Source organism: Culicoides brevitarsis, chromosome 3 (assembly GCF_036172545.1).
Source record: "Culicoides brevitarsis isolate CSIRO-B50_1 chromosome 3, AGI_CSIRO_Cbre_v1, whole genome shotgun sequence".
NCBI lineage: Eukaryota > Metazoa > Arthropoda > Insecta > Diptera > Ceratopogonidae > Culicoides > Culicoides brevitarsis.
In genome coordinates, this window is record NC_087087.1 from 2,230,001 (window position 1) to 2,250,424 (window position 20,424).

The 20,424-nt window shown below is 23.8% G+C and overlaps 1 protein-coding gene across 1 annotated transcript; it reads right to left on the reverse strand.

Moving 5' to 3' along the window:
* Nucleotides 1–5,134: 5,134 nt before the first annotated feature.
* LOC134833573 (phospholipase A1-like) lies at nucleotides 5,135–17,127 on the reverse strand. Its single transcript, XM_063847937.1, has 2 exons — nucleotides 16,986–17,127; nucleotides 5,135–6,261 (listed from the first exon to the last, which is right to left on the reverse strand). The coding sequence occupies exons 1-2, from the start codon at nucleotides 17,125–17,127 to the stop codon at nucleotides 5,135–5,137; spliced, it is 1,269 nt and encodes a 422-aa protein (XP_063704007.1).
* Nucleotides 17,128–20,424: the final 3,297 nt, after the last annotated feature.

Consider the following 20,424-nt stretch of genomic DNA (forward strand, 5'->3'; position numbering starts at 1 on the left):
TTAAATTGAAACAAATTCGAAGAAAATTAAAAATCTCTTGAAAAATTTTAAAAAATCTTTGAAAAAAATATTTTTTTGAAATTTTAGTTATTTTTTTTTTTTAAATAAGTAATTTTCTTAAAATCTTCTTGAATAATGGTTACATCACTGACTGCTTCAATACCTCAACAGAAAAAAAATGAAATAAAATAGAAAGATGAAAAATGACTTGACTTTTGTGTGTTAAAGTACTTTTTTTCTATCAAAAGTAGATCAAAAATGCCCTGAATGGATTTCAATTTCCTAATAAATAAATCTCTTCCCCCTTTTTTCCAATCAAAGCAAAATGTTTACCACAAAAACACGAAAAAACATACAAAAAAAATATAAATTAGAATTGAACTCCCCGAAGAATTAATCATCATCATTAGTAGACACATAACACGATAATCTTCGAACCAAACGCGAGTTGCATTGAAAGTCTTAACAAACAAAAAGAAAAATGAAATGTAATCTTTTCATTATAAATATCAATATCTAATAGAGATTTCAATTATTCACTAATTCTGTTAGTTTTACGAAATAATTTAATGAAAAAAAGTTTGTTTTTGATGAGTTTCATGCATTTATTGGAAAAGTTTCGTACAACTTTTGATCCTTTCGCATGTAAAAATTTTTGTTGATATTGACAATTTTTGTTAATTAATAATAAATTTGCTTGAATTTTTTTTTCATTGAACTAAAAATATTATAAAAGGTTAAAATAAAAAAAATAAATAAATTGAAAAAAAAATTAAAATTTTGTGTTTTAGAAAAAAAAAAAAAATTATCATTTTCAAGAAAATTTCAAGAATTTTTAAAAAATAAATTTTTATTTCAAATATTAAAAAAAATAAAATAATTAAAATTAAAAATAAAATTTAATAAAAAAAATAAATTTAAATTAATAAAATTTATTTTAAATAATTAATTAAAATTAAAAAAATAATTAATTTAATTAAATTTTTTTTAAAAATAAAATTAATTTAAAAAAAAAATTAAAAGATTTTTTTAAATTTAAATTAAAAAAAATAAAAAAAAAAATTTTTTTTTAAATTTATTTTAATTGAAAATTTTAAAAAAATAATTAAATTAATTTTAATTAATAAAATTAAATTAAAATAAAATTAAATATTTTTTTTTTTAAAAAAATAATTAATTAAAATAAAAAAATAATTAATATTAAATTAAAATTAAAAAATTAAAAAAAAAAATTAAAATTTTTATTTAAAAAAATATTTTTATGACAAATTATCTTAAAATTTCTTAAAAATTAATTTTTTAATTTTTTGTCGAATTTTAATAATTTTAGCTAAATTTTTCTTATAAAAAATCGATTAAAAGATAAAAATTTCAAACAACCGAACAAAAAATAATTCATTTTTTCCCATTTCTCAATTGTTCAAGTTCCTGTCAGCAAAAACATGTAACAACAATCTCGACATTTCTTTCCTTGCTTTCAACTTGCCGCCATATCGAATAAATATTTTTTGCACCCTTTTGCTCAGCAGGAGGTCAAACACATTACTCACAACTTCGTTTCATGCATTTTTTACAGCCGCTCAGGCGTTTAGTCGAAAGAAAGTACTTTGTTATTATTTTCATTCTGCTGTTTTTTTTTCGATTGTAAATAAATAACAGAACGTTATGTCGCGCAGGTCGTGAGATAATAACACATGATGCTGATATATTTATCATAATAATAATAAAAACTATAATACACACCTCTTTTGTGTAGTTTTTGCGCCCCTTTTTTCATCATCATCATCGTCGTCGTCGGGATTTGATTAGAACGCGGTGCACACTGACTATAAAATTAAGTTCAACACATGAGGTGACGCGTTTTTTTCTCGTATTATTGCCCTGATACGTGTCACCGTTATGAAACGTAATAAAAATAAAATAAAATTTATGTACAAAAGAATGATTAAGTGCATTGGATTAGCAGAAGAAAATGATGAAAAACTGCCAAATATTTTATTTTATTATTAAATTTCGTTACTTTTTTTCCCCGAAAATGAAATGAAATTGTGTGTAATGACTGTAAATCATTTATGATTTTTATTTTATTATCTGGGAGTGATCTCTTTAATCTTCCTAAGTGACGTCGAGACGAGAATTCTTCGAATTTGACCCGTCATTGATTTCATTTTTTTTTGAATTGCATCATTGGGCAATTTACTTCAAATGTCAAATGGATAATTTATTAAACAATGCACCCCTTGAGTCATTTTTTTAAGTTGCTTGAAGTTTCAAAGTTTTTATATCAAAAAAAAAAAAATGTTTGAAATTTTTTATAAATTTTTGTATAACTGTTATACAAAAAAATTTATTTATTTAATAAATTTATTTAAAAAAAAAAATTAAATTTATTTAAAAAAAATTTTTTAATTTTATTTTAATTTCTTATTTAATTTAATTTTTTTTTGAGCATTTTAAAATAAAAAAAAAATAAAATTTTGAATTTTTTGGTTAAATTTTATGGATATTTTTTACAATTTATTTCTTAAAATTGTTATACAAAAAAATTAAAAAAAAAATTATTTTATTTTAAATTAAAAAAAAAAAAAAAAATAATTTTTTTAAAACTTAAAATTTTGCAAAAATAAAACAAATTTCAAACATTTAAAATTTTTTAAAATAAAAATCGATAAATTTTTGAAAAAAATTTTCTAAAAAGAACTCAAATTTTATAAAAATTTATTAAATTTTATTGTAAGTTTTAATTTTTTTTTAAATTTACAGTTTTTAACTTTTTAAAAATTTTATTTGGAAAATATTATTTTTTTTAAATTTTTCTTTAAAAAATTGAACTTCATGATTCTTTTACAAAAATTTATAAATCGATCAAGTTTGGAAGAAATTTTAAATAAATATTATTTTTTTTAAACCGAAATTTTTTTAATTTCGAACAAATTTCTTCATAAAATAATTTTTTTTAAATTTTTGGTTGAAAACTTAAAAAATTTAATTTTATGATAATTTTTCGTAATTTTTAATTAAAACTGTTATACAAAAATTTATGAATTGGATAAGAAAAAAATTAAATTAATATTGATTTTTTAAAAAAAAAAAAAAAAAATTAAATTTATTAATTTATCAAAATAAAAAAAAATTTAAGTTAATAATTTTAAAAAAAAAATAAGAAAAAAACTTTATTAAAAAAAAAATATTTGAAAAAAAAAATTCTTAAAAAAAATTGAAATAAAAAATAATATTTTTAAATTCAAGGATTCAAGCTAAAAATCTCTTCAATTAATTCAAACCAAGCATTTTAACAAAATTTCGTTTTTATTATTTTTTTTTTGCAAATAAGACTCAATAGCTTAGAATAAGCCTCAACACCCTTCAGAGATTTGCAAAAAAAAAATGTTGTTCTCACCTTTCTCAATCCGATCCGTTTGTGCACGCAATCATAATCCCGTTCGTTGTGCATTCGTGCGCATGCAGTTAACAATAAATTTAATAATAATAAATACACGAGCGAGCGAGAGCGCGTAAATGTTGCACGATATCCGGTTCCGAATAATTCAGCAGGAAGTATTAAAGGAAGTTGAAAATATTTATCCGCTCGAACTTTGGTCGTTCTCGTCGTCGTGCCGGTTTTTTTTTTATTTTAATTCAATATTTATTTCTGCCAGGCACAAATCTAAGAAAATCCATAGTTAAACAGACAAAAGCCATCACACACACCCCGAACGTATTCATATTTTTAATGTACCCTCAAGTAATATCAGGAGTAATATTACTTAAATAAGGTTGTCTATAAATATATTTTCTCCTCTCTCTCTGCTTTTTATCTACTTTCATTTCGCATTTCGCATGGATTTAAATTTTCATTTTGAACGAGGAGCAAAAAAAATGCCGCAGATAAATCTACGAGATCTTAACATCTCGGCAGAAGAACGAGTCTATATTTGCACTTTGAGTGGAAAATTTGTTTAAAGTAGATTGTTATGTAAACTGAATTGCTTTTCGGAGAGGAATCTTTTCTTGCGGAGACGAAATTCATAAGAGGATGTTTTGATTTGCTTGCTTTTCGTTTCTATTTTTTTTTTCGTTGTTGTGTTGTCGGATTGCAAGGGGGAGCGTATTGATTCAGCTAAAATGATTATTATTATTGCTACTGTATCATCGGCGAATGTTAGAAATGTTTATCAAATCACGATTATCGTTTAATGTTATTTTCAAGATGCTTTTTCCTTTGATGAAAAACTTTTGTGACGTGGGAGTTTGACAAAAGGCGCGTGTTACAGTTTAGATTTTTCGGAAGTTTTTGACCAAGAAGGAGAAGAAATTTTTAAAATTAAACGGATTTAATGAAAAATTGATGAAACTTAAATAAAATATATTTTTTCAAAATTTAATTTTATTAATTTTTAAATTTAAAAAAAGAATAATTTTTTTATGAAAATTTTTAATTAAATGAAAGTTTTCGAAATTTTTATTTAAATTCAATTTTAACGCAAATTTAAATATTTATTAATAAAAAATGTATTTTAATAATTTTTTTTCAAAATTAAATTTTTAAAATTTTTTTTAAAAAAATTTAATTTTTTATTATTTTAAAATTAAAAAAAAAGAATAAAGTTTTAATTCATTTAAATTTGAAAAAAATTAAATTTTAATCAACTCTGAAAATTTTTTAAAAATTTATTAAAAATTTAATATTTTTAAATATTAAATATTTTTTTAACTGATTGGTTGAAAAAAAATTAAAAAAAATTAAAAATAAAAAAAAATGAATAAAAATAATAAAAAAATTAATAATGAATTTAAAAAAAAAATTAAAAAATATTTTTTTAAAAAATTAATTAAAGAAATAAAAAAAAATAAAAATTATTTTCAGACTTAATTAAAAAAAAAATTTTTGATAAAAAAAATTTAAAATTTCATTAAAAAATTTGTTTTAAGTCTAAAAAAAGAGAATTTTTGACCACTTTCGATTAATAAAATATAAAAAAAATTAAATATTTAATATTTTTTTTTACAAAGCAAATAAAAAATTATTTTTTTCAATAAATCGATAATTTCCAATCTCCATCTTGGAGACAAATCATTAATAAGCAAGTATTTTTTTAATAGACTTCAAGTTTCAACGTGAAAAAAAATTAATTTAAACAAAATTCATGAAAAACTTTGCAAACAAGAGACTAAAAACAGCAACTTTGTATCCAATTTCAACTCGATTTCCTGAACTTCTTCCTTCATTCAACACTCTCAATTCGCGTCGATTTCTTGCCCACGGAGCTTCGCTGTTCGTCATAAAGACAAAAATTCCTTCCATCGGTTTCCTGAGTGCATTTTCATCAAACCGCGCCTCAATTTTACCGCCTTCGCACTTTTCCTCCTCAAGATCTTCAACGTTCGCCTCGCATTTGAGCGCCCAAAACGGCTCATTGGGATGATCCAAAATTGCTTCCGCCAAATACATGTAAGCTCGACTATGAGCGCAATGTCTCATCAGATCAAATCCGCATCCGGGTTGAGAAAATCCGAAATTTGCGTAATAATCGGCATGTCCCAAGGGTTCTGTGTACCCCAAAAGTGTCGAAGTATGAAGAACAACAACTCGTTCGGCGTCGCTTTTGTCCAATCTTCGCTCTTTGTGTTCCTGAGAGAAAAGAGGACCTGCTGGATCGAGTGCCATAATCGCAGGAACTTTTTTTCCGGTTAATTTTTGGAGATCTTTTCCCGTTAAACCTGCTGTATGAGCTCCCAAACTGTGTCCAACGAGATAAATTTCCTTCAAATCGACCAAATTTTCATCAAGAAGGAATTTTATCATGTGTGCCGTGACATTAGCAACGTCGTTTATCAGTTCACGGGCGACGAGATAATTTTCAGAGGCAAGACGACTCCAATCAACAACCATGAGAGTGACTTCCGACGTGTTGAGATATGCTTCTGTGATGGTTTGAATCATCGGGGAGTTGCCATCGTTCTTCCAGCCATGAATTATGACACGAAGAGGCTTTTTGCTGACAAAATCCGCCTTTGACGGGATGAATTCGCGTTCTTCATACGTAAAAATCTCTCGATTTGGATGATTTTTGGATAAAAAACCGAATTTGACGTCTTTTTGTAGATCGAAATCCTCTCCGGCACGAACTGGGATCAAGGGAATGCCTTTTTCGAAGTCCTCCAAGTAAGTTGTGTTTGTCGCGTTGAAGAGATAAAGTCCCAATTCCTCAAGAGAAGCAACTTTTTGTTTCTTTTTAGCATTTGTGAGGTAGAAAATTGCTACAAAAACGAGAAATTTTAATATTTTCTTCATTTTTAAGTGAAATTCAGGTCAAAACTGAGACAATTCGAGTTGAAACTTAACTTTTAAATGAAATTCTAAAGGAAATGTTATAAAAATCACCGCTTGATAGCCAATCATCATCGGAAATGATTCAATTTTTATCATTTCTCGTACATTAGCACTAATTACGAGACGCTCCAACGTCAATAAAAGCATCAATAAGTCATGCTGGTCAAAGATAAATACACCGACGACGACTTCCGCCAAAGAAAAATACCAAAGTAGTCGAGAAATTATCTTTTTAAGTGGTTTTATGATCGTTTTCGTCCTCGTCAGTGTCGAAGTTTAAGAAATTTTGCTTGGTTTGGATTAATTGAAAAATTTTTTGAAGATTTTTGATGATCCGTCTCTGTTTTTCGTCATTTTCTCTGAAAAAAAGAAGAATAAAAGAACATTTACTGTTGCTTCTTCACATTTTATGTACTTACCGAAAGCTAAAAATGTGGTATGCTGGCTCTTTGTTCACAATTTACTCCTTGAATGCAACACACACTCTCGAGAAACCATCATTCGTCGTCGTCGTTCATCAAATAGACGCAATTTCTTTTTATTTTTATGAAAAGTGTCTCTTCATCTCCGTTATTTTTCTTTTGTTTCGTCACTCAATCCAACTTTTTTCCTCATTCTCCGTCATTTTTCGCCATTCCAACTGGTTGAATGTCCCAAAGAGTGTTCTCATAAACGATTTTCATGAAAAATTTCGCAAAAAAAAATTTTATTGCAATTAGCTGAAAACGCGTGTAAAACAAGAACACGATAAATTTGCATGTCGTGCAATAAAAAGTGTGTTTTGAACAAGAAAAACAGCGATAAAAATACTTTTCACCTCCTTTTTTATGACATTTTCTCGATATCGATAAACATTTTACGTCTTTTTGTCTTCTTCGTTGTTTTTGGCATTGTTTCACTTTTTTTTCGGGCGTAATAAAATAGATTTTTCTCCGAAAATGTGTGGGAATGAGATGCAATAACGGATGATACGGTGCCGCCTACAGAGCTGCAAATCGAACGAAAATTGAATGAAACTGTCACTGCGTGTGATTTTGATATGTTGAGATTGGAAGTCATGCGATTCAATGTCAAGTCAGAAACGTAATAAACGCGTAAAAAATCCTCATTTTAGATAAGAATAAGAAACAAATTTTCTAATCTGCGTGGCGTTCCTGCGTTTAATTGTCGTAAAAAAATGTTGCTTTGTGTGAAAATGAAGGAAAAAGGAGTAGAAGAATAATTATTAAATAAATATTATTATTTTTCTTATTGTTCACTTGGCGGTTTTTTGTACACGCAGTTTACTTGAAAGCGAATTTAAGGACGAAGCGATTGTGAAAAATGTTTCAATTTTCTTAACTTTAATTTTTTTTTCAAAAATTCTATTTTTTAATTTATTTTTTAATTATTTTATTTAATTTATAAATTTAATTTTTTTTTATTTATTTTTTTTAATAAAAGAAGCTTAAAAAATTTGAAAAAAAACTGTTAAAATAAAAACTGTTAAATATGTCAAACATAAAATTTTTGAATTAGCGAAATGCGATTCTCAAATTTTATGTTTTTTTTTATAAATAAATTTTAATTAATACAAAACATAAAATTTGAGAATCGCTTCGACTACTTCAAAAATTTGATAGGCTTAAAATTAAAAAAAAAATAAATTCAAGCAATATTTGAGTTATTTTAAAATATATAAATTTTCGAAAATCAAACTTATGCTTAACTCCTTTATGATTCAAATAAATTTAAAAAAAAACTAAAAATTCATTTTTAGCAATAATTTTTTAAAAATTTAATTTTCGTAAAATTTTATTAATTGATTTTACATAAATAAATTCTAAATAACTTAATTTTTTTGATTTGAAATAATTAAAAATGAAAATTAAAAATCAATTCTAGAATACATTATATTTTTTTTAAATTAAAAAAAAAAATTTTTAATCTTTCAAAAATTGATCGCTTTCCGCTGATTTCAAAAATTTTTTAAAAATTTAAAAAAAATAAAAAAATTTTTGTTAAATCTTTTCAAAAAAATCTCTTTAATTTTTGAATTAATTTTTTCTAAATTAAACTTTCAAATTTTCAGTAAAAATTTAATTCTGAGTTTAATTTTAAAATTAATTTAATTTAAGTAAAATAATTAAATTTTTTTTTTTTAAAACATGAAAATTTAAATTTTTTTAATATTTTGTGAAATATGAAACAAATTTCCTCATCGCTCCATCCTAATTGTACATATTAATTCAAACGAAAAGAAAAGCAAAAAGATTTTCGGCTAAGATTGCTTAATGAACGACGAAACAAAAACCGAGCGAGAGAGAGCGAAGGGAAAAAAGTAGCAGTCATTGTAATGTCTAATTGCTATTGTTCCGAGATAAGAATGTGATTTTTTCGCTCGCCTGACTTTTGTGTCTCGGCAGTTGGAACAATAATAAAAATAACAATAAAGGTGTAGGTATCACATGTTTGTTTGGATATAATGTGATGTAATAATAATTATAAGGTACGACTCGCTTAAAGGTCCCTTGCTCGTGTAATGTTTGTCGAGATGGTGTCCTTAATTATTCTTTTAAATTTGTATTAATTATCCTTTTTTGTTGTGTTTTTTTTCGTCTTTTGTTCGAAAATTAATTGAAACCCTTTTCGACGGGCGGCGTTAATGAAGAAATCTTGCGGGTTTTCGAACAAATTTTTGATTGATTGGCCAAATGTCGAGAAAATATGAATTTTTATGAATTTCTCTCCCTCCGTGCTGCCGAAAAATTTCAATATTTATTACAATAACAAATAAAAACGCAGCATATAATTAACTCGTTTGTAATTGAAACACGACTTTTATTATTTAAATAAGCAGAAAATACAATCAAGTCGGGGTCCAAATACAAATTTGTATTTTGTCACAAAAAAAAAGCGAACGGAGAGAGAGAAATAATCAAAAGTAATAATAATACTAAGTCAACACCCTTTTGTGTTGTTATAAATTTGTTGTTCGCAGGCACGCAGTCGATGTTTAATATTTAATTTGAACCCCTTATAAATCTAAGCGCACACGGGATATGTGTCATGCTAAACCTAGAATTAATGTTCACACTGAACTTCACACAACACAGCATCGAGGTATGTTTAGTTTAAATTATTATTATTTTTTTTTGCGTATGAGCAGATTTTTTGTTGTTTTTTTATTAGATTTTTTTTTTTGCTTTTTGGCAGTTGTTGGATTTTATGGAATTTTTATTAGTTTTCTCGTTTTTTTTGTGACTGCAAGCTGGTTGATAAATAAAAAAAAAACAACAAATGCCTATTTATGATGATTTGAAGAATTTTTTGATGGAAGGTTATTTTTGTATTTTGTATTTTTTTTTTTTTGTAAAGATACTGAATTTTTTATTCTCTTTTTGTAATAAAATATTTTGTAAAATTTTGAAATTCAATAATTTTTTTATATTTAAAAAAAATTAATTAATTTTATTTATTTTTTTTAATTAATTTTTTTAATTTAATATTTTTTATTTTATTTATTTAAATTTTAAAATTTAAAAAAAAATATTTAAATCGTAAAAAATATATAAAAAATTAATTATTTTTTATATACCTAATTAACATTTGATATTTTATTTATTTTTTTTAAATTTATTTTTTTATTTTTTTAATTTTTTTTTTTTTTTAAAATGATTAATTATAATAATTATCAAAAATTAATTTTTATAAGTCTTAAAATAATTTTTAATTTTTTTTTATTTATTTAATTAATTAAAAATTATTTTTCAAAAATTCAAAATTTTTTTAAGTCTTAAATTTTTTAATTTTTAAATTTTATTTTATTTTTTAATTATTAAAAATATAAATTAATTTTTTATGTTTTTTTTTAATTAAAATTTTAAATTTTTTTATATCTTTAAAATATTTTTTTAAAAATTTTTTTTTTATTATTTTTTATTAAAACTTGATTAAAAACTATCAAAAATTTTCTTTGAGATGCAAAAAAATAAAATTTAAAGTCACGAAAACCGATTTTCCTTCAACCCGTCTCCGCATTCCCTATTTTTGCATTAATTTTCAATCCAATGAGGATAAAATAATAATGCACTTTCCATCACACTTTTGCTTTTTTTATCCATTTTTCATGCTCTCTCATTACTTTTATGATTATTTAACTTTGTTCCTCCATCAACCATCATCATCATCATCCTTCTCCTCCGTCATTATCATGCTTTTATCTTGTACAAATATGTACCTCGATAAAACATTTCTTTTCCGCTGCTCACAACTTCATGATGCAACTTTAACACCGAACGCAAGGTAATTATTTTGCCACGACGACGCGAAAAGACGAGAAAATGCCAAGAAAGTAGAAAAATTCTCGCTTTAGAGATTTAATATTAATAATAATGATAATCATAATAATACAGATAATTATTTTTTTTTATGTGTAAATGCTTCGTGTCTTAATCCAGCGGAAATGCGCGAGAGTGAGATAATCATAAAAAAGGTCATTAAAACGCTTTGTATGTTCATAATTTTCTTTTTTTTGTTTCAATTTTTTTTGCTGTTACCTTTCTTTTGTTTGACTTTCCTTGAACTGAGAAAAAAATTGGCTTGTACACCGCAGGACACAGAATGATAATGTATCTCGGGTTCTTTTTTCTCATTGAAGCGAAAGAGCAAAAAAAAATTCGATATCGTTCTATTGAATAATGATGACTCAGGTGTTTTTTCTTCTTTTGCTGTCGTTGGACAATGCGAGCAGAAATTAATGACTTTCCTTCGGAGACATGTGCAATCGCAATAAAAAAAAATTTTGACTCGAGGATGATTTAAAGATTTGACGCGTTCGTTACTTGTTGTTACTTCCGGCTTTGTTTTGGGTTTCGATGTCAGTTTTAGAAGAAGAAGAAGAAAAAATTCAGGAAAAAAATCGTATAAAAGTAGTCGTTAATGTCGTATTTTATGTTTCTTTCAAGACATAATGTTGAGTATTTTTTCGAGTAAATCATCATCAATTTTTCCTGCTGCTGTGTTTTTTTTTTGTTTTATTTTTGTGTGCTTTTTGTTGAAATTTATTTTATGAAACATTTTTATTTTCTTTCATTCTGAAGTCAAAAATTTTCGAAAAAAAAAAAAAATTAATTTTCAAAAAAAAAAAAAAAATTTACAAATTTAAAATTTTCAAAAATAAAATTTTATAAAAAATTTATAAAAAATTTTTAAAAATAATTTTATAAAAAATTCGAGAAAAAATTTTTATAAATAATTTTATAAAAAATTTTCAAAAATAATTTTATAAAAAATTTTCAAAAATAATTTTATAAAAAAAATTTCAAAAACAATTTTAATTTTTTTTTTGGTTTCTGTAAATTCATATATTTTCAAAAATTTAAAAAAATTTTAAATTAATTTTTTTTAAATTTTCGAAAAAAAATTTTTAAATTCGAAAAATTATTATAAATTCTTCGAATTTTCAAAAATCATAAAAAATATAAATTTTTAGAATTTTTTTAATCAAAATTTATGTTTTAAAAATATTTGATGAGGTTTCAAATTTAGGTAAGAATTTTTTAATAATTTTTTGTAATTCAATTTCTAATTTATTTACAATTTTTCAGAAATTTTATCCAATTAATTCAAACCAAGCATAAGAAAAAATTTTTTTTTCATATTTTTTTTGTTTTTTGTTTTTTCATTGTAATAATGATGAAGAACGAGCACAAGTAGCAAAAGACTATAAAAAGTAACCCCTTATTGCGCCCCGTGAATAGCACCCCCTAAAATTTAATGGCTCTCGATGTAAAAATGCCTCACACACAAACGGCACAGGTAACGCAAAGCGAGGCAAGGTGAAAGGGTAAGACACGGTTTATTACACATAAACATAAAAAAAGAACCACATCGAACCAACGAACGTCGTTGTTAATTGTGCCCGACTTCTTAATTGCATTTTTATGATATTTAGTTTTTTTTCTCTAAAAATGGACACACGCATTGTTCCAATGCCACGAAAGAGGGCAAGAGGAGTGAGAGATTGGGGCAATTGTCTTTGTGCAAAATGCGGAGCGTAACGAACGACAAAAGACCATAAAGGCAATTATTGCATGAGAAACAATAAAAATGTCATGGAATTCGTTACGCGTTCGCATTTTCACAAATTGGCACCCGAATTACGTGGCGCGCGCGGTAATGAAATGTGTGACAACGAGTTGATTTTTTTGAATGGAGGATGAAGAAATTTTCATGCGTTTTTAATAATTTTAAGATAAAATTATTGAAAATTTTTTTCTCGAAGTGAAATTTTTTTTCAAATTTGTTATTTTTTTAAATTATTGAATTTTAAGTCAATGAAATTAAAAATTTTAAATTTTTTTAATTTTTCGAAAAAAATATTTTTTTTTTAATTTTTTTTTTTAAAATTTTTAATTTAATTTTAAAAAAAAAAAAAAAAAAATTTTTTTTTTTTTAAAAAAAATAAAAAAAAATAAAAAACTTTTGTAAGTCAAAAATTAAATTAAAATTATTTTTCAAAAATAAAAAATTAAAATTAAAAATAAATTTAAAAGAAAAAAAATAATTAAAAAAAAATTAATAATAATAAAAATAATAAAAAAAAAAATTTTAAAAAAATTAAAATTAATTAAAAAATTAAAAAGAAAAAAAAATAAAAAATTGTTGAGATTCAAAATTTTTCAAAAATTAAAAAAAAATAAACTTTAAAGATTTTTAATAGTATTCTAAAAATATTAATTTTAAAAATTTTAATACAAAAATTACTTTTTAATAAAAAATGTAAATTTTTCATCAAAAAAATCTTTTCAGTAAATTTCTTTCAAAAAATTTAATTTTTTCCTTGAATTCTGATCCACTGAGCTTCAATTTTTCACGTTTTTCGCACTTCTCATGCCAAACACGCTCCATTTTTATCGCAATTACATAATTATTTGTATGTTTTTAAGTGTCTCGTAAAGCAAATAATAAGATTTTCTACCTTCTATGCCGCAATATTCAAAGCCAACACACACACACACTCGTGATTTATTACCATTTTCTACAAATGAGTTTGAATTTATCATTTCTATTTAACCGTGTCGTGCTTCACTTCACTCCTGTGCCGTTTGCTACGAACAAGCGAACTAACAATAATAACATCGCTTTTTCTTGATATTTCTTTTCTATTTACATTCCAAAGTGTTCCTGATATTTTTTTTCTGTTTCTTTTGCCTCGTCGTCGTCGTCGTCGTTGTTGTTGTGTTTTGCTTCGTAAGTGAGCTATTTTATTTAAATTATTATTTTTTCTCGGAACGCGGTGTGGGAAAACCATGAAGTCAGTTCTAATCGAGATTTAGATATATTTTATTTTTTTTTTATTTATTTGGTCCGACGTTCAAAGCCGAAACATGAAATAATTTAAAAGTTTCTGTCGAAAAGGGGCGACAAAAAGCAATCTAAATCAAATAGATTTTTTTTTCATCATTTAATTTCGTCTTTATTTTGAGGATTTTGAAGGGTAGTTTAAAGATTAAAATGTTTTCGAGGAGAAAATTTTGAGTCTGTCAGTTAATAAAAAAAATACATTTAAATTTTATTTATTTATTTTTTTTAAATTGAAATATTATAATAAACATTTTTTAAAAATTATTGTAAATATTAATTTACCAAAATAATTTATTAAAAAAAAAATGTAAAAGTTATTTTTTTAAATAAATTATTTATTAATAATTTTCGACATCAATCATTCAAAATCAAAAAAAAAAAATAATAAATAAATAAATAAAAAAATTAATTAAATAAAAATTTGAATAAATATTAAAAAAAAATGAAAACTTTTCCTTAAATTCGCCAAAAACCGATTAAAAAAAATAGAAAATTTTTTTTTCGAAAAAATATTTTTAAATAAATAAAATAAATAATTTTTTAATTTTCTTTAATGATAAATATTAAAAAAAAAATTTTTTAGTATTTTTATTAAGTAAATTTTTTTGTCTATTTTTTTATTAAAAATTTTTTTTTATTTTTTTTAAAAAAATAAAAATATCTACAAAACGACTAAATATTTTCGAATTTAATCAAATTTCAAAAAAATTTGTTTTTTTAATATTTCATAGAAAAAAAAAATAAAAATTCGACGAAAACTAATAAAAAAAAAATAATTAAAAATTAATTAAAAAATAAATTTTTAAAGTAAATTTAATGTTTCACAATTTTGAACCTTAAAAAGTAAAAGTAATTTTTTTTTGGAAAATAATGATTTTAAAATCTTTTTTATTTTTAAATAGTTTTAATTTAATTTTTGCTTTAAAATTTTAAATTTTATTTTAAATTTTTTTTAAAAAAAAAAAATTTTTATAAAATTTAAAAAAAAAATTTAATAATTTTAAATTTAATTTTTTTTGGCAAATTCAAATAAATTTTTTAATTTTTTTTTTTAATATTTTGAAAAAAAAAATAACAAAAAAAATTCGAAAAAAATGATAATTTTTTGTATTTTTTTTAATTTTGAAGGTAAAAATATTTCAAAACCAAATTAAATTTTTTTTAAGTTAGGAGGGAGGACATGTGAAACATTTTTTGGAATTGTACTTGACTAAATAAAAAAATAATAAAAAATAAAAAAAATATTTAAATAAATTTTTTAAAAAGCGCTCATTGCATATCCTTCTCTAAAATAAAATATTTTACATAAATTTACCCCAACTTCACAAACATTTACGAGCTGCATTAAATACATTTCTGTAAAAATATTCATTATTTGTTTTTTTTTTCTCTTCTTCAGCATTTTATTTGTAATGATTAATCTCAACATTACTTCAATCGTGCGTAAACTCCATCTCCTTCTCCGCATCATCCCTCGACAAATTGAATCTTCAAGCACTCGAATGGACAAACAAACGTGAATTCGTCAAAACACGACATCGCAATTAATGAAAGATGGAAGAAATTCTCGCTTTGAGGCACATTTTAAAGCCATTTTATGTTGTTTTCACGAGATTTGTCGCTAAATGCGTGAATTTCCATGATGATTGTGTAATTTAAATGCAAAACAAGTGCTCGGAGGGATTTTCGGCGACATTTTAACGGTTTTTGAGTAACAAAGGGACACAAAAAAACGTTTAAAGTTCGAATTTGGGCAAATTGCATATTGATTAATTGTGGAAAAAAATGAAAATTTAGACAAAATGCGGTCGTAACCATAAAAGGATTGTAATATAAATAATTTATTAGCAGAAATTAATGCATGTAATCACTTTAATTAAAGAGTTTTTTTGCTCGGGACACAAAAAAGGGGTTTCTGCTCTAAATTTATTTATTACTCCCTTCATTACCATTTTCGAGACAAATTTTGAGAAAAGGGTGTCTTAAGATTAATTGGCTGTGATTTCGTCTTTTTCTCTATTTCTAATCCTTTTCAGCTAAAAAAACGAAAATTCAGAGACGAGAAACGCATCAAACCATAATAAACAAAGCTATCCAATCATCCGTGCGTGTGTTTTTTTCCGGTAAAATGCCTTGCTGGAGAGGATAATTCGAAGAAAAATGTTGTTTTTATTGGATTCTTTGTACTTTTCAACAAAAGAAGGAAAGAAAGGTGAAAGGCGTCCAAGGGAACACAATAAAAGATGCAATTTTGTCTATTTGTTGTGCGACTGGAGGGTGTTTGTGCAGCTACTGTTTGTGAAAAGCAGATAATATTGATACAAAGTAAGAATTATTTTATCGTGTTCAGTGTTTGAATTGTGAAAGAGCTTCAAGGAGGTAATCTTGGAATGGATATTTTTGACTAAAAAGTGAATTGAATGACATCAAAGAGCGTTTTTTGTGAAGGAAATGGAGAAATTTCATGAAAATTGTCTTTTATCTGTTCTATTGAGAAGTTGAGAATTAAGTAAGAAGGAAAAAAAATTTAAAAAAATATTTTTTGTAATGTTCAATAAAAAATATATGAAGTTTGATGTTTATTTGAAAATTTTTTATTTAATTTTGATCGTTTTAAAAAAATTTTTTTTTGAAACAAATAATTTTTATTTAAATTTTTTTGTAATAATTATTTAAATTTTTTAATTTTATAAAAATTTAAAATAAAAATTTTCTTTAAATATTTTTTTTTAAAAATTAAAAAAAAATTAAATATTAAAAAAAAAATTAATTTAAAAAAAAATTTAAATAATTAAAAAAAAATTTATAATTTTAATAAAAATTATTAATTTTTTTTTAATTTCTATTTTTTTATTATTTTTAGAATTTTAAATTTAAAATTTTTCTGCTTTTGATAATTTTTTTTATTTTTTTTTTTCTGATAATTTTAATTAAAAATTTCTCAATCCGTGATGATATTTATTTTTTGCAAAAATTCTTTAAAAAATTTTTTTTTATACCTAATTGTTTTTGAGTTTTTTATTTCATGATAATTTTTGTTGTTATAAAATTTAATTTTTTCAAATTTTTTTAATTCAAAATTACTTTTTATGACATTTTTTTTTGTATTGGACAACGACGCAATAGTTGATAATTAAAATTTAAAATTTTTCAAACATATGGACGTAAAATTCACTTTTCGCTAAACTTTTGAATAAATAATTGCCTTTCCATTCACAGAATTCACAGAAAAAATTAAAAATCGGATTTATTTGAATAAAATTGCGCGTAAATGAATAAATTATTGCCCAAATTCGAATTTTACGTGAATATTCGACGACACTTTCCGTGATGATCGTGTGCTTGTCCATTCGGGCATCGTGTTGCCGTTTGAATAATATGATCTCCCAACCCGCTGTCGCACGAAATTTCTGGTTTTGACGTCTCCGTGCATTGTCCTTGTTCATTAACAGCGAGACAGAAATATTTCCATGTGCATCTGTCTTTCGTTACTTCGCTTTGATGGCGAGACGATGTCATCTCCGATGTCATGCCGCAACAAAAACACATCATAAATGCCAGAAACAACAGCAAATTAGGTCCATATTTTGCGACAACGACCATTGAAGTCGGGCGAAAATCCTTTGGCGCAAACATTTCCCTTCGCAGCGACTTTTAATGGTTTGAACGAGAAATCCGCAAGTTCTCCGGGCGATTTTTGATGACAATTGATGATGGGACGACACAATTCGAGGCAATTTCGGGTTGCGGGATCTCTTTTGCAGCAACGATAAGTCCAGCGACACGAATCGGAAGAAGTTTCGAACGAAAATGATGAGCTTGAGAGCAATAGAAGGAGGAAGATGATGCAAGAAACGGTCATTGTTCAAACACAAACGGCACGAAACTGAGATTTTTTGTTACAAAATTGTAGTTCGAGCTGATAAACCTTTTGAACTTTACGATTTATGATAACAAAAATTGGAAGTTCTCTCACACACGCACGAAATTCGTCATAATTAAGGTGTTTATTTAATGTCTTTTATGTGTGTCGAAAATGTTTATTCTTTTTTTTTATTTTTCGCAAAAAATTGCTCTTTTACGAAATTTTAAAGTCTGTTTGCTTAAAACAATTATTTTTTTTTTGTTAAATTAAAAAAATGAGAAGTACAAAAATGATAAATTTCTCTAAAAAATTTGAAAACTTGAAAATATTTTTAAAAAAATTTTTTAAGCTCCCTTAAATTTTTTTCTTTTGAAAAAATAATTTTTTTAATTGAATTTCTAATTTATTTTTTTAGAACAAAATTAAAACAAAATTATTTTTTAAAATTTTAATTGTCAATTTATTTTTTAAAATTTTTTTTAATAAAAATCGAATAATTTTAAAATTTTTTTTAAAAAAATTTTTGTTCAAAAAAAATAAAAATTAAAAAATTTCTTTTAAAAAAAATTTTTTTTTCAAATTTCTTAAAAAATACAAAAAATATCAAAATTTTTAATATTTTCAAAAAGCTTTCAATAATTTTAAAAAAATAAATTCAAAAATGTCAAGAAATTTTAAAAATTATTTAAAAAGTCTTAAAACAGAACATAAAAAATTATAACAAAAAATCTAAACATTTCAAAAATGTTAAAAATGATATTTTTAAATTTTTTTAAAAATTTCAGATTTCAAAATTTTCACAAATATTTTTTAAAAAATTAAATATTTTTAAAAAATTTTAAAAATTATGAAAATTCAATTAAAATGCGCTAAAATAATTTTTTTTATAGAAACTTTTCAATAAATTCGCTTCACTATCCAGACAAGAAATGGTCTCTCACGCAAAAATAAAAAAAAACATTCAGAACATAAATGACTGAATGGGTGAACAATCTCATTCTTGTAATTACCGTTATGAACTGCAAAGGCTTTCGCTTTAAACGTGATAATGGTACTTTTTATTATCACCATATCGTGTTAATGAATTTGTTGTAGCCGAGATGCCTTTGAGCGCGCACCGACTCGAACGAGAGAGAAAAAATGTTTAACCGAGTTTACTTTATGATTTTGCACTGTGTGTGGTTCGGCTCGAAACAACAACATAATTGCGCTTTCAAGTTTGATTGTACCTTTGTGAGCTTTCAAAATAAATTTGTTGTAATTAAAGTTGAGCTTTATGTGGTTTTCGCTGCCATGCCGACAATCGAAATGAAAAAATTCTCTCAAAATTGGACAAAATCGGAAAGGAAACTCATAAATTTATATGCGGGATCAACAAAAAATGGAGAAAAATTGCAATTTCAGTGATTGAATCGCACACTCCCTCCCTGAATTCGGGCAAATAAACGACAAAAATATGTCATTGCAGTGTAAACATGGACCAAGTAATGCTGTATCTTGCTGATTAGAGATTTTTTTGTGTTGTTTTGCGTCCCGTGCGTACGTTTTGCAGCATTTTTGTTTACTATTTGCACAAAAACTTATCATAAAATGTCATAAATCATAAAATTAGAATTGTATTATGTGCGATTATTGTAGTTGCGAGCAAAAAAAAATGGAATGCACGAGGGTAGAATGGCAATAATTCACCGATTTCGAGGGGAAAGTTATGAATGTTTTGCACAAAAAAAGGGTAAAACTCAAAATATTTCCAAATATTTGGTATTTTTTTGCATTTGTTGAAGAATACTTGAAATTGTCAGTTATCCGATTAGGTCAAGTGTTTGGCGATTTTTAACATGAAACGATAATAAAACCGAATAAATTGCTTTTTAAAGGGGTTTCTCAAAAGAAAAATTCAGAAAAAAAATTTTTGTGCCAAAATCTTCGAAATTAAAAAAAAAATTTAAGAATTTAAGAATTTAATAAAAAAAATAAATAATTAAATATTTTTTAAAAAAGTAAATTAAAATAAAAAAAATATTTTTTTAAACAAATTATTTAAAAATAAATAAAAATAAAAAATTAAAAAATATTTAATAAATGCTTAATGTTTTAATTTTAAATAATTTTTTAAAATTATTTTTTGTAAATTAATTTTTATTTTTTTTTGTTTAAAAATTTTTTTTTATTTAAATTTATTTTTTTAAAAATATTTAATTATTCTTATTTCATAAATTTTTTAATTTAAATTAAATTAAATAAATTAATTAAATTAAATAGAAATTAATTTAAATAAAAAAAAAAAAATTAATAATAATAAATAATAAATAAATAAATTAAAATTAAATAATTCAAAAAAATATTTGAAAAAAATGCTTAATTTAAATTTTAAAATATTTTTTTTAATTATTTTATTTTAATTAATTTTTAATTATTTTTTTTTATTTATTAATTTTTTGAAATTAATTTCTTAAACAAATAATTATTTTATTTAAAATTATTTCTCAAATAATTTTGCTTGAAATTTTGTAAAAATTTTACCAATTTTCTATTAATCTTACCACACAAAAAGTCAATAAAAATCAAAAAAATGTGAGGGAAACAAAACAACGCCGCAAATAAATGTCCCACAAAACAAAAATCTATCGAAAAAAATCACAAAAGGGTAATTGATGGCAGATCATCATCATCAATGTGTGTCCATTTCCACACTTTTTTCTCGTCTTTTCACCGATTTTTTCACATCTGACTCCAAATAACGAACGTGTAATAAAATATGAGTGAAAGGCACACACAATGCATTTTTTTCTCGTCGTCGTCGTCGAATTTATCCCTAAATCGTCTCAAAATGGGCTGATGGTGTGAAAAATCCGAGAAAAATCTGTCGGAAAAATGT